The sequence below is a fragment of the Mastigoproctus giganteus genome, chromosome 1, assembly GCF_048544385.1.
Source record: "Mastigoproctus giganteus isolate SK-2022 chromosome 1, ASM4854438v1, whole genome shotgun sequence".
Classification (NCBI taxonomy): domain Eukaryota; kingdom Metazoa; phylum Arthropoda; class Arachnida; order Uropygi; family Thelyphonidae; genus Mastigoproctus; species Mastigoproctus giganteus.
The window spans coordinates 50,564,274-50,577,078 of record NC_143575.1 but is presented as its reverse complement, the minus strand read 5'-3'; the positions used below and the strand labels follow the sequence as shown (position 1 = coordinate 50,577,078).

The 12,805-nt window shown below is 35.2% G+C and overlaps 1 protein-coding gene across 4 annotated transcripts in view; it reads right to left on the bottom strand.

Annotated features, from left to right (window-relative positions):
* The window catches only part of LOC150090786 (H(+)/Cl(-) exchange transporter 5-like), a 202,800-nt gene that overhangs the window by 35,320 nt on the left and 154,675 nt on the right, over positions 1–12,805 (bottom strand). For all 4 annotated transcript variants that reach the window (XM_090372676.1, XM_090372686.1, XM_090372695.1 and 1 more), the window contains 3 exons: positions 12,561–12,646; positions 10,267–10,388; positions 1,321–1,435 (listed from right to left, as the gene is read on the bottom strand). In XM_090372676.1, the coding sequence (XP_090228802.1) occupies positions 1,321–1,435; positions 10,267–10,388; positions 12,561–12,646 (323 nt within the window). The remainder of the gene's footprint in view (positions 1–1,320; positions 1,436–10,266; positions 10,389–12,560; positions 12,647–12,805) is intronic.

Here is a 12,805-nt window from a genome sequence, read left to right as displayed (position 1 = left end):
CAGATCAATAGTGTCAATCTAGCATTAAAAGAAAGAGGGCCATTCTAACTAGAGCTAAAGATCTAACAGAAATAGGTTATCCTGCAAGAAAACAGAAACTAGATGGCTGGTAATCCACAAGGACTGATTTGTATTACCACAATGATCTGTGTACCCACTGGGTTTTTACAGAGTTGAATGATGACAGCACTAAACCAAGAATTTTTTTTAAAACTTTGTTGATGCAACTGCAGCTGTCAATTGCAAGATAGAAGTAGCAACCTGAATACAGGTGTTATTTTTCTTTTGTGGACATACATTATGTGATTGAAAGTATTTGGATATACACATAAGTAGTTGTAAAGAGGGCTTTTAACTCAAAAACATAATGCACAGCAGAGCTACCTTTGGCCTGTACGACACCCTTACCCCTCCTGGTCATACTTTTTACCAACTTTTTGACTGCAGTCTAATCCAATACTCCAATTTGTCCCACAGGTGTTCAGTGGGGTTGAGTTCTGGGCTACAAGTTGGCCAGTTCAACTATTTAATGTTATTGTCTATAAATAAATAAATAAATAAATAAATCTTTATTGGCAAGTATATATAGATACAAACGGCAAAGCATATACACAAAGGCAAAGTTCCCTTAAGAGCCATAAAGATGGCCAGAGGATTTACATATTGAAGAAATAAGGCAAGAAGGAAGCTGACATCAAGATATCTAGTATCCTCCCCATCAGGTGTTAATAGGGTTAGTAAATAGTAAGTTAGTATAGAGTTGCTTAGGAAAATTAAAACATTCTCTTCAGTACATTCTAAACAGGGAATGCTGTAATATTTAGTAAGTTACAAGAGCTCATTCAGTTACGTTATTTACAATATGATTTTTTTTAGAGGTTTAACTATTTAACTAACATTAAATAGTTGAACTGGCCAACTTGTAGCCCAGAACTCAACCCCACTGAACACCTGTGGGACAAATTGGAGTAATGGATTAGACTGCAGTAAAAAAGTTGGTAAAAAGTATGACCAGGAGGGGTAAGGCTAAATTTATAGAGCTGGCTCGATTAACACAAAAGAACAGGTCTTGGGTGTAAGATTTTTTGGAAATTCACTACCAACTTCCTGTTGGTAGTGAATTTACAGTCTACATCTGGTGACTGCACCTTTCAGCATTTTCCCAGGGAGAACTCTATCAGCCATGTGAAACCTGTTTCTGTTGGTGATCAGGTAAGTAGTCACACAAAGAGTACAGAGTGGGATCCTCCAGTGAACAGTATTCCCCAGATTAGAAGCAGAAATTATTATTATTATAATAACCTATTATTAAAAGGATACATTCCTTTATTACCTAGGGCATCTCCAACCCACTTACTTGCCATAATTGTAGCCATAAGTGGGAGAATATAATTTACATTTCCAGTTAGTTCAAACATGATGACTACTAGAGACACTGAAAATAAAGTACAAATTAGTATTTAGTTGTAGTAATTCTGCATGCAATCAGCAGAAGTTCCATACTTGAGTTTAAAAATAAACTAATAACTGAAAAGAAAAAAAAAACACAATACTTATCTTACTTTTACCCCCTCACAACTACAAACTGCTTGATTTGCAATATTTTGGCAGTATGATCTGTCCTAAACTGTAGTGTGGTGGTAATAGTCTTGGATAGCTATGTTTCAATCTTCCTCACTAGGTCAGTAAAATTTCATTTAGATGTTTAAATTTTTTTTGACTCAACATTACTTAGAAATTAACTGACACTAAAAACAAAAGCTTTAAAAAAGGACTTAGAGAGACAAAAAAAAAAAAAAAGGAGGAAAAGGCTGGAGAATGAATATTCTGGCTAAATGCTTTGCTGTCTGTAAGTTAAGTATTCTGTTTTAATCTGACTTTAAGAATAATGCACCATTTGGGTTTTGAGAACTGAATTTTAGACTATGTATATAAAGTGCTTAGCATCATAATACACAGCCATTTCTGAATAAACAGAAAATTTTTAAGGTGGCATCGTTTTAGGTTATATCTCATATTGTTGCCATGATATTGCACTACTTCGAATAAGTAACGCTTCACCTAAGGAGAAGACTAGTGTTACTTATTCTCGGATAGGTACCACCACCCAGACAGCACTGTTTCAGGGCTATTTGGCCCTTCGTCAGTGAGTGGGTAGGTACCCAAGTGATGCAATGATGGCAAAAACATTTTAGCAACGTAAATTTGCTCCAATGTGATATATTAGGGAACAATGAGGGTATAACATGATTTTTGCATTGGCTCATGTGCGATTTTGTCTTTGAATAACATCAGGTGAACACAAAACTCGGAAGCAAGCTGAACATAGCAACCTGCACAGGAATACATACAAGTTTACGAAGCTTAAAAAATGTCAAATGTGTGAGCTATATTTCCCATTTACTGTAGTTGTATTGGTCAGAGACACACTATTGTCATTTGCTGTATTCACAAAATATTGTAGGCTGACTCATGCTTTCAGGAGCTCACATTTTTCAGTTCAAACAGAAATTTCGTGAAGTGTGAGTAGAGGATACATTTCTGGAGGTCACTACCATAAAACAATAAAAACATGCAGTTCCCGGTTTATTGAGCTTTTCTGTTAGTGCAATCTAATTATAAACAGGTAGTAAACTTGATCTTATTGCATTTGCAATAATACCAATAGCTGGAATTGTGAGTTTTTACGTTGTTATGGTGAAATGTGTTTCACCATAACAACCTGTTCCACCTATCCTTTGTAAAAAGGATAGGTGGAACAGGACCAGGGTATGTCTGCCAGGGGCAAAGGTTGATGACGTTGTAGAGCGGATATCATCTTTCAAGGGCACAAAAGGTGATATAGTTGTACACGTTGGCACTAATGATATTAAGAGTAGGAGACCGGCGGAATTACTCAACAAGTACAGGTCACTGTTGAAAAAAAGCCGTGAAATAGGGTTGAATTTGAAAGTGTCTGCAATTCTGCCCAGACACGATAGGAGGGAGTACATGATGAGAGCCTTGTCGATCAATTCGGCCCTGGAAAGATTGTGCAAGGCTCAAGGGGTAGAATATTTTTCAGCCTGGACTGTACTTGTTAACAGGAGAGATTGCTTCTACAGGGATGGGATACACTTAAATAGAAAGGGTGCAAGAATATTTGCTGATGCTATCGAGGCAGTGTTAGGTGGGTCGGAAAACTGCTAGTTTTGGGGGATACAAAGACTAATAGTTTAACAGTAACCGCAGGCAGAGGTGAAGGCGATTCTTGCACAACTTCTATTAGAATAAGAAGCGACCTGGAGCGAGGGGTGTTGGGGGTTTCAGGGACGGATGGCAGTCATCATGGAATAGTTGGGTATATGGGATGTGTTAGGGTAACAAGGAATAGGCATAGGAGCATGTATGCTTGCATGTATACCAATGCTAGAAGTATAGTAAATAAATTTGATGAATTTGAAGTGTTGGTCAAGACATCAAAGGCAGATATTGTTGGGATAGCAGAGATGTGGTGTCACAAAGATATAAGGAATGCAGAACTGAAATTTGGGGAGTACAATGTGTACAGAAAGGATAGACAGGACAGAAAGGGAGGGGGTGTTATGCTGTTAATTAAGAAAAACATAAAATCAAAGGAAGTGCACCCAGTTAATATAGATGAACAGTGCTCTGTTGAGTCAGTTTGGTGTGAGATAAGCACTGCGAAAGGAAAAATAAGAGTAGGAGTGTGTTATAGGCCTAATGACTTGAATGAGTACAATGAACAATTGTACAGAGAAATAGAGTGGGCCAGTAAATCAGAATGTCTTATAATGGGGGATTTTAACTTCCCAGATATTGACTGGAACTTGTGGGTTGGTCACTCACACACTAGTCAGACTTTTGTGGATTTATTGGATGATTGTTTTCTGCAGCAGCATGTTCGAGAGGCAACCAGAGAAAGTAAAACTCTTGATCTAGTTATCAGCAGTGATCATTCGTGTATTAAGAATTTGCAGATAAAGGAACCACTAGGTGGCAGTGATCACAGTGTGCTGAAGTGGGATTTACTCAAAGAGGTAACTACCGTCAGGGGTAAAGGAAAGGGTTTTTGCTTCCGTAAAGGGGAGTACAGTGGTCTCAGACAGTTTTTAAATTCTGTACAGTGGGATCAACTGACAATGTTACAAACAGTAAATTCTAAGTGGGAAGCATTCAAGGAATTAATCGTGGAAGCTACTAGACTTTATATACCGATTAAGAAATATCGTTCAAGGTTTAGGCCTAAATGGTTATCAAATGAACTAATGAAACTCGTGACAGACAAGAAAAATGCATGGGATGCATATAAATTATCAGGTGACGCAGAAGCCTGTGGTAGATATAAGCTAGTCTGTAATCAGGTCACAAAGGAGGTTCGGCAGGCGAAGGCGGATTACGAGAAATCTTTGGCAAAAGATGCTAAGAAAAACAGCAAGGATTTCTTTACTTATATAAACTCTAAAAGGAAGGGGATTAATATGATTGGTCCACTTGACATCGATGGTTCGACTGTTGATGATCCTGCTCAGATAGCAAACAAACTGAATGAGTATTTTGCATCTACATTCACACGTGAGGAATCATTACAGTTTGAAAATGGAAGAAGGTTATCAAATTGTAGCAGTGTGCTTAATGATTTTGTAATAACTGAGAGCAAAGTGGAGGAGAAATTCTTGAAGTTAAACATAAGAAAGGCACCTGGGGTGGATGGGATCTATCCAGTTATTTTAAAGGAGGCGGCAAAGCAACTAAGCAAACCCTTAGCCATAATTATGAGAGCATCCTTGGACTCAGGGGAGGTTCCCACGGACTGGAGATGTGCAAATGTGTCCCCAATTCACAAAGGTGGATCGAAGGGTGACACGAGTAATTACAGACCAGTTAGTTTAACTTCTGTTCCGGGTAAAATAATGGAATCACTGGTTAAAGATGCATTGCAGAATCATCTAGACAAGACTGCAGCAATAATTCAAACACAGCATGGGTTTGTTAAGGGAAAGTCTTGTCTGACAAATTTGATTGGTTATTATGATGTGGTCACAAAGGAACTGGATGCAAAAAATAATTTTGATATCATATACTTGGATTTCAGGAAAGCTTTTGACACTGTTGCGCATGGAAGACTACTGTACAAATTGGAGCAGAATGGTATTAAGGGTAAGTTGCTACAATGGATAAAAGGAAGGTTAAGTGGGAGAAGACAGAGGGTGGTAATCAATGGGTGCTGCTCTTCGTGGACTAATGTTATTAGTGGAGTCCCACAGGGTTCGGTGTTGGGTCCACTGTTGTTTTGTGTATTTATCAATGATATTGATGAAGGTATATCAGGCTTAGTGTCGAAGTTTGCAGATGACACAAAGGTTGGCAGGGTTGTTAATGACAGTAATGGCAGTGTGCTACTGCAACAGGATCTAGATAATTTGGGCAGATGGGCTAAGAAGTGGCAACTGAAGTTCAACCTTGACAAATGCAAAGTACTGCATATGGGGAGAAGTAACCCCAGAGAAACGTACCAACTGTGTGGTACTACACTTAAGGTGGTAGAAAATGAAAAAGACCTGAGAGTAATTGTGCAGTCAGATATGAAGTTTTCTGAGCAGTGCAGACAGGCTGCTAGGGCGGGTCATGGGGTTTTGTCAATGATATATAGGAATTTTGCTAGCAGGGAAAAGGAGGTGATTGTCCCTCTGTATAAGGCAATGGTCAGGCCACGCCTTGAGTACTGCGTACAGGTCTGGAGGCCTCATTTTAGGAAGGATGTAGATTTGCTTGAGCATGTACAGAGAAGAGCAACACGATTGGTGAGGGGAATGAAGGGATTCTCTTACCAAGAGAGGCTTAAGTTCTGCAAATTGCAGTGGCTGGAGACTAGGCACCTGCGCGGTGATCTGATTGAGGTCTATAAGGCCTTGAATGGGTTGAGCACGCTGAATTCTGATGGGATCCTTCCACTTGTTCAGATTACGAACCTACGGGGACATAAGTTCAAATTAAGAAAGGACAGATGTAGAATAGATGTGCGGAAATTTGCCTTTAGCCAGCGGGTGGTTAATTGCTGGAACAAACTTCCATCTGTCGTTGTGGAAGTTGATAGGTTAAATAAATTTAAGGAGGAACTGGACAAGTATTTGGAGGGAATGGTGTGATTTTTTTTTTTTTTTTTTTTTTTGGCTGATGCTGCATAAGCTCCTACACTTGCTTTCTTGCATCATGTGCCACTACTACTACTACTACCTTCCATGAAATCTTCAATCATATAAAAACAAATAAATAAATTTTCAGAATCTTCTCTACATTCCTATTTTTAATGCGCGAAATTGTTACTGTGTATCTCACTTGTGCAATTTGTGCGTGCCATGTTCGTCATTATTGATTGCTTAATCTTTTTTACTGTTCTAAATTTTACAGTCCAAAAAAAAAAAAAAAGTCAGTGAACAGAAATATCAATTAGTATCTATATATTACAATGCTATATTTACAGTAATATTTATTTATTTATTAGAAATTTGATATGTTTAAACCTGTGTTGGCAATTTTATTTGGTTTATAACTTTTTTTAGTGCTTTACTTACCACACTGAACTTTTTTTTTTTTTTTTTTTTTTTGAGTGATCTGGCCCTATCCCCATTTTTCCCATAAGCCCTGTTGTTTTTAATGTGAAAAAAGCCATAACATGGAGATTTTTAGGAACCCATGTTCCACATTATAACAGAACTGACTGTAAATTATTTTTGTGTCTGGAGAAGAGTTTATGGCTTTCACAAGCAAAAGTTTTATGCATTTCTTAGTAATATTTGCAAGAAAATATGTAATTGAGAATCTGGTTATATATAATGCATGACTTCATAAACACCTGTCCACCATTTAAGCATATAGACAGCTTAGAGTTTTCCTTACTGATAATTAGTAATATTAGTAATGAGGAAGTGCTGCATCTCCCTCACTTCCTCCCCCCCATTCTGGAAGTACTGTAACTATCTTGTTTGAACTGGCTTTATTTATTTAAGTTTTCCCAAAATGTCTCAAGTATTTTGTTTGGAAGGATGAACTCCCACTTGTCTGGAAGTGTGCAAAAAAGCAGGTGATCTTGTTATTGCCAAGAATGCTTCTATTAATATGCACAGTAGCAGTAAAACTATCAGAATTTAGCATACTACTTAATACAACAAGACAGAGCCATTTTAGGAAACTGCAGACATTTAATAACAGCAGCTGTAGCCTGTTTTCTTTTCTATAGCAAAACCAAACAAAGAATATATATGTGGAAAATAATATAACTTTAATATTTTCTTTACTTTAAACTTTAAAATGAACTTTAACTTTGAAATTTTAATATATTTTTTTTGCAAGGTTTTTAAATACCAGTAATTATTAAAATTGCTTTTTATGGTATACGTATGTGTGAAGTTTCACTGTTTGAAAATAAATACTATATTAAATTATAGTAATTTATGTATCTACCGAATTTTTAGAGCAATAATTTAAATATTAGTTTTTTTTTGGGGGGGGGGGAAATTCACGTTCACCGAAACAAATAATTTCCCAAAAGACGAGAGCCATGCAGCATAAAAATACCTTTTTCTCAAAGGACCGTTGCAGATGCAAATCCATGAGGATATGACAGGGACATTACGCAATAACTGTCCATTATATAGTACTACCAAGAACTGGGTTACTTAATTCAAAAAGGAGTCAGCTTCACCAAAGATGAACCAATACGTAGATGGGTTCATCTTTGGTGAGTATGACTGTGTCAACCACAGAAAACATTTATGCTTTTATAACCTGATTTTGAAAAATCAGACTAAGTTATAGTTACAATATCTTTGCTTCTCTATAGAGAAAATGGGTGCCAAAAGATTTAAGTGCAGACCAGAAGAGGGAAAGGATGAATGATGCAAAGTTTTAGTGAAATCTGCTCCATACTCAAACAAATTTGTTGGCTAAATGGTGACCATGGAAGAAACTTTGATTCATTATATGGTCCAGAGACCAAACAGTTCAGAGTGACATCATAAAGGATCATCTTGCTACAAAAAAATTTTGAAAGGTGCTACTGGTCACCGAGGTGATGGTATCAGGTTTTTTTTGGTACAAAGGAGTGATATTCATTGATTACCTTGAAAAAAGATAAATTCCTTAAGACTGAATGTTATTATCCTTGCTACTGAAATTTCATGAGCAATTAAAGCCATGAGAAACTCTCCAGAGGGAATTTCCTACACACAGTACTCTCAGTCACAAGGCTTAAAACGCAGAAAAAATTTCAATGTTTCAGGTTATCAACTATCATTGCACTTCTACTATTCTCCAGACCCTTTGGATTACCACCTGTTTCCTGCACAAAAAAAAAAAAAAAAAAAAAAACCCACATGAAAGGGAAATGTTTTTTTGGTAAATAATGTTATTCATATAGTCAAAGGGTGGTGTAAACCAAGATAGTGGGTTCTACATACTATAAAAGACAAGGGCACATTGCATCAAGTGTATAGCCTTTAGAGGTGACTATTGAATAAAAGATTGCAAGCAGCATGTTGCTTGTAAGCATTTTCAATTGGTCATATCTAGCAATAGCATGATGCAGCATAGCAAACTGTGAACGGCAGCATTTTTTTGTTAGTTTTGAAACATTAAACAAGCACACCGTCTTCTTTTAACTGCAAATTATAATTGCAAATCAAATTTATTAACTTATTCCCATTTTCCAAAAACTAACTGGAAGTAACAGTTTTATTAAGATAAGTTAGGTGAGAGAAAGTAAGAAATGAGGAAAAATGGACAACTTATTGGCAGTAGCAATATATATAGGAAATGTTGGGCATCAACTCCTTTAGTAAATTTGGGAGCCTTGCTTTGATATAGAGCTCTACTTTTTTTTTTATTGCTATTGGTCCTGTTTTAATTACTGCTCCTCAAATGGGAACAACAGCTAGCCTTTTATCACTGTTTTTTTCTCCCACTATCAGAGCTAGACCATGGTATTTCCGCATCCTGGGCAGAAAGATTTTTTGGCACCCTTTTACTAAGGATATATACATATATTTCTTGCCTCATTGTTCTTCTGTTTTTGGTGCCTCTTACAGAATCGTGTTCCAGGCAAGGGCTCTACTAGCCCATGCATTAATCTGGCACTGCCCACTATTGGTAGACTCAACATGCCAGGGCTTCATTTTCATGTAGAGGGTTTTCATCTAAGGGTTTCGAAAAGTTATAAAAGCCACTTGGAGAGGGGGGGGCCTCCCACCTTAAGATTCACAACAAAAAAATTTTCTGCAGTGTGTCATGTTCTCTTTCAACATGCAAATAGAAAGGAGATGCCCAGCTGCTGATCATCATTAGTGAAAACAACAAAAACTAACACTGGTCATGTCACACAGCGCCAATCGCAGTATCTGCAACAAAGTAGCAATCATTTAACCTGGCAAAAGGTTACTAACCTTGCAAAGTCCTCAGGGTAAAAAAAAAAAAAAAAAAACCACACACTCCACATGCACACACAAACAACTAGGTCATTGACTTGAAATTTTCAAGTCAGCGACCTAGCCACATAAATTTTCATCCGACTTGTAGCAGATGGACATAGGTTGGCTATCCCCAGCAGAAACAATCAGCATGTGACATGGCTATGGAAATAATTAAAATAAGGCTATCACCTAATTATTGAGCTTAATTGATGTGTTAAAGATATTTAAAGATAAACTTTTAAAGCATGTATTTGCAAACAATAAGTAGTTAAATAACAAGCAGTTAGGCAAATAATTAAAATAAGCCTGCCATCTAATTACATTAAATTAGATTATATTAAAAATATTTAAAGACAAACTTTTAAAGTATCTATTCTCAGAATGGTTTGAAAACATATACTAATAACATGCTATCTTGGATATATGTATTTTTAGTGTAAAGTAATACAGCTCCAACTGTATTTGAAACCTCAGTTGTCCATCTTCAACTTCCAAAGTGCTATGGCTAAAATTGCCAAAGATGTTTCACAACTTTATTAATAATCATTTAATTTATTAAAATTCAAGATCAAAAGCACATTTTTTTTAACTTACTGTCTTATCTCTTATTTTAAATCATTCTTGAATATAAAGAAATATGCCAAGGACACTAATATTAAGACATCTTGTGGAGTTTTATGACAAAACATAATTCATGTAAGATCAGCAGTTACAAGAATTTTCAATAAAATGTCAAAAATAAGAAATTTTTGTTTCTGAAAAGTTAAAATAGATAACCTAACAGAAGTGTAAAACTCACCAGTCATTCTAGTGACCCCTCCTAAACATGCAGCTGCTCCAACCATGGCATACAGACTTGGCGCAACCTGATTTTCTCCAGTAATATGCATTTCTTTGAATATCCAATAATCACGATAATGGCTAAGAAAATGAGTTTTTTAATCAAGTTTAAAAAAAAAAATTAAGATATAAGATTAATATATTCAAGATTAAGATTGATTAATTAAGATTAATATATTCAAGTATCATTCATTATTACACACAAAAAAATGACCCTAAAATATAAGGAAATAGTTGGTTTCTATAATCAGTTTAATCACTGATCTTTTCATTAGTTTCCATTAAAAAGTATATTTGGAAAATTAAATGCACAGGCATAAAGATTATGGGTTTTGATAATTAACTATATAGTATCGGCGTAAATACACCATAGTTAACCCATATATTTAAACTACGTATGTAGCGTAGAGGGCATCGTTTTAATTGTATCTCATAATGTGGTTGCCTTCACAACAAGATAGCTACTATTGCATTACTTCAAATAAATAACGCTTCTCTAGTAGAGAAGACTACTGTTATTTATTTTCAGCAAACTTCGCAACTGTGATGGCTTGTATTATCTGGGTACCTGCCTGCCCACTGATGAAGCCGCACAGCTTCGAAACGATCGTCTGGGTGGTGGTACCGCTGAAAATAAATAACAGTAGTCTTCTCTACTAGAGAAGCGTTATTTATTTGAAGTAATGCAATAGTAGCTATCTCGTTGTGAAGGCAACCACATTATGAGATACAATTAAAACGATGCCCTCTACGCTACATACGTAGTTTAAATAGATGGGTTAACTATGGTGTATTTACACCGATACTATATAATTAAAAAGTATAATACAGACATTTCTAAACTATTTATAAACACCATTTTCTTGTACAATATACATTATTGTGGAAATGGTTATTACTTACATTTCTAGTTAAATGAGCTTAAAATGAATTAATTGATAAGTTGAGAAGCAAATCAAACATATGAAATAAAATAAGTCCTGTGATATAGAAACAATGAAACTGGTTTAAATAAGAATATATATTTTTTATCATGAAACTATAAATGAATATTATAGGTGACAATGTATAATTACCTAATAAATGGTTGTATATTTTGGAGAAGCCAAAAATTGCACAAAAACTTAGGCAACTGTACATCGCCTACAATGTTTATAAGTTTTTAAAATATCAAATATTTGAACTGCACTGCAAAAATAATCAGACAGGATACAGAGTACAAGATCTCAGAGTCAGCAGAACTGTTCTACTGAGATATATTCTTTTGCAGATAGGACGCTTTCAATCATTGACCATTTGTATAAATATCTGTGCAGATAAATCACAATTTTGAGGAGTGTAGAAAAGAATTTAAAAAGACTACAGAATTTGGGAATCCTTTCATCTAATTGAAATTAATAGAAGAAATGTCTTATTAGCCATCTGGACAATATATCCAAAGAGTAAATTATCTTTCTAATACCAAATCTGCATTTGTTTAGCTACAGTAATTAAAAAAAAAAAGAGGTTCAAATAAGGTATTCATATAAATCCTATGATAGATCATTATTCGTGGAACTTTTGATTATTGTTTCTAATGGCAAAGAAGATTTTTATGAGTGAAATAATAAACTTTTCTGGTTATTGCTTCGTTATGATAAAATATAGTTTCATCTCCATAAAATGATGACATGGACTAAAGTGAATTAGTCTTGTAAAGTTCTTAATAATAACTTTTAAGTACCTCATTTGTACTATCTGCGGAAAAAGTACTTATATACAAATTTGCAATATTTTATGCTTTAACTAGCATATTTTATTGTTGTTATTTAAACAAAACAAGAAAGCATTAACTCAGTCTTTCCAACTTCCTTTGCTGAAATAAAACATACTGAATGTTTTATTCATAGGATATAATGATATAAGATTTTCCCACCTCATTTTAACAGCAGTCTCAAAAGAGTAGGCACTAAAAGTCTGTCAGGACTGTAGGGCCGTGTTATTTGCAGGACCCTGGGATGACAAAAAAAAAAAAAAAAAAAAAAAACCATTGTGCTAGGTTGTAATACTTTTTTCATAAAGCTGAAGAGAATGAAAAACTTTAAAGTTATGACTAGGAACCAATGGACCATTTCAATATTCATCATAAAGTCTTTTTTTTCTTTAATATTAACTGCTATAGAAAATACCTTACAAAAAATTAAAAATCAAAAAGCATTTTACCACTATGATATGTGTACTATGCATTAACATTTACTTTTACTAGTAACTTACTATGTTAACTGCTGCATACCAACTCCTAACATATGACCTAGAATAGCACCCATGGCCATACTTGGTATGAAAAGTCCAGCAGGTATCTGAAATAAAAAAACTAAGTGTTAATATTTTGACTCCAAAGGCAGTCTCAAATTGATAATTTTTTGTACAGTGGCTACCCTGAAAATTCAACACCTTATGCAAACTTAGTGTTCGAATGAGGAAAGACCAAGTATATCCTAACAATGTTAACTTAAACC